General features: G+C 43.6%; 1 protein-coding gene across 3 annotated transcripts in view; it reads right to left on the minus strand.

Annotated features, from left to right (window-relative positions):
* Positions 1-658: 658 nt before the first annotated feature.
* MTNAP1 (mitochondrial nucleoid associated protein 1) overlaps positions 659-2,217 on the minus strand; it is a 13,959-nt gene continuing 12,400 nt past the window's right edge. The window contains exon 6 of one of the 3 annotated variants that reach the window (XM_023729274.1): positions 659-1,126. In XM_023729274.1, the coding sequence (XP_023585042.1) occupies positions 1,032-1,126 (95 nt within the window). In that variant the 3' untranslated portion in view covers positions 659-1,031. Of the gene's footprint in view, positions 1,456-2,217 lie in introns of all 3 variants that reach the window. The other 2 variants (XM_023729273.1, XM_023729275.1) reach the window with 2 other exon arrangements.

The raw sequence follows: 2,217 nt of genomic DNA on the forward strand, positions 1-2,217 counted from the left end.
GCGCATGGTGACAGCATCTACCCCAGAGGTTGTTGGATGAAAGGAGATGCTGCTGCAGTGAGCTCTGCACAGCACCTGGCACCAAGCAAGCACCCAAGCGTTAGCTGGGCTCAAGGCTGGTGTGGGTTGTGGTGGGGCGTCGCTTGCTTGGTTCAAGCTCAGAATTTGTGTGCGGTGTATGGTGCCATAAACGGTTTTAGACAGCTGCTGCTACTGAGTTCCTACTATTTGTCAGACCGTGCCAGAAACGATAGCTACAAGACTTCTAATCTCACCAAGTCTCTGGAGGGAGGTATAATTACCCTCCCTTTACAGTCTAGACAAATGAGGCTCCAGTAAACTAGCCAGCTTGTCCAAGCACACACCCTATTTCACAGGCGAGGTTTGGGGACAGGCACATGACCAGGCCAGAGTAATGCTGGTTAGGAGGACAGCAGTAGGGACGTGGAGGAGGAACGTGGGAGGGGAAGTGCTGAGGGCAGAGTTCAGACAAAGTAATCTGTAAACCAGGAGGAAAAAGGACTGGGAAGAATAGGCGTAGCAGATAGGGTTTCCCAGAAAGCATAATACATCTCATTGATAACACAATAAAATGATTTTATTTATTTTTTATTGTGCTTTAGGTGAAAGTTTACAGAGCAAATCAGTTTCTCATTGAACAATTAATACACAAACTGTTTTGTGGCAACACTCTCCCCTTCTCCACCCCAGGAAATGATTTTATTTTTTTAAATAGTGAAATTATTTTAAAGTGCATTAAAAAATATACTTTTCCCAGTAAACTTAGTATTTCAGATAGTAATACTCAGGATTAAAGCAGGTAACAGCAGCGTAGTCCACCTTACACAGAGCGTGTGTGCCACAGTGGGGCGGCAGGCATGCCCGTGAACATTTCCAATTTTCAGCAATGGAACCTTCACTGTACGTCTCCTCAAGGACGCACAGCAGCCTGGGTGTCACCAAATCTCTTCCCAAGGATGGTCAGGAAGTGCTAAGGACTGCCTGTGTGGACACTCACACGGAATTTCTATTCACACGGCTGGGAGACTGGCTGCTGACCAGGGGAAGCTCCTGCCGGTGCCACGGAAGAGGTGCCGCAGGGTTTTCAGAGACAGGATAGAGGAAGCTGCTGTTTCAAATGGTAAACCAGGTTAAAGGCTTTCTGGCCATCTTTTCCCCTTAGCTGTGGGAAGGGACGCAGAGTGACTCCTGTCTCATTCCTGAAGCCCACTGGCTTCTGCAGGTAGCAAACTTCTCACTTGTCTACACCCAGTGTGGGAAGAACCTCTAGCCATTCTAGATGGAGCCTTTAATCGGCCAGCTCGCGTACGTGATTGGGTGCATTTGCATGCATGAACAATGAAAGTATCCTCATAAGGCAAGTTTGCATCCATATTGCAAACTGGAGCTATGAGGGATACTCTTTGATCATGCTGAATTTGTTTGGATCTGAATCTAGGAAAAGAATCAATTAGTTATAAACTTAACAACTCACTTCAAACTATTTTGAACGTTATAAAGATCCTTAAAAGACTTGATAAACCTCTGAACTTGGAACTGAAGCTGCTCCCAGTGATTACCTTTTATCCAAATAATAGACTGGCTTATAAAATAAACACTATCACCCGTGAGTACTGTTCTCCCTTAAATTATCAACTATATGAGACCAAACGGTCAATATTTACCCTAAAACAAAGATGAGAAGCTAAGGAGGGGCAGGGAAGCTAGATTAATGGAAACAGGACAAACAGAATGGAAATGATGAGAATGTTGACACACTGTGAAAAACATAACCAATGCCACGGAAAAAGTTATATAAAAACTGTTCAAAGGGAACTTAATTTACCATGTAAACTTTCACCTGAAGCACAATAAAATATAAAAAACAAAACAAAAACCTTACCAAAAAAAGGCTTGATAAAAAGCTCTTCAATTATTTTCCCAACCAGACGGCAGCAATGAGCAGATGAGGAAACCTTTTCCTCCTTTGCCTTGTGGACACTACCCAATTATTCCAGAATATGGAGATGTTTCCGATGGCTGCTAAAAGTCACCCACATCATTTCAGTTGAGAATCAGTTCTCAGTATCTAACTGAAAGAAATCAGTTAAATTCTCTTGCCCTTTCCTACCACATGCCATGATCCTGTGGGGGCTACAAGGTACTGAAATGTGTATTTTCTCCAAAAATTTCTCTCTGCCCAATGGGTAGAGCATT

This window comes from Trichechus manatus, unplaced genomic scaffold, assembly GCF_000243295.1.
Source record: "Trichechus manatus latirostris isolate Lorelei unplaced genomic scaffold, TriManLat1.0 scaffold00028, whole genome shotgun sequence".
Taxonomy (NCBI): Eukaryota; Metazoa; Chordata; class Mammalia; order Sirenia; family Trichechidae; genus Trichechus; species Trichechus manatus.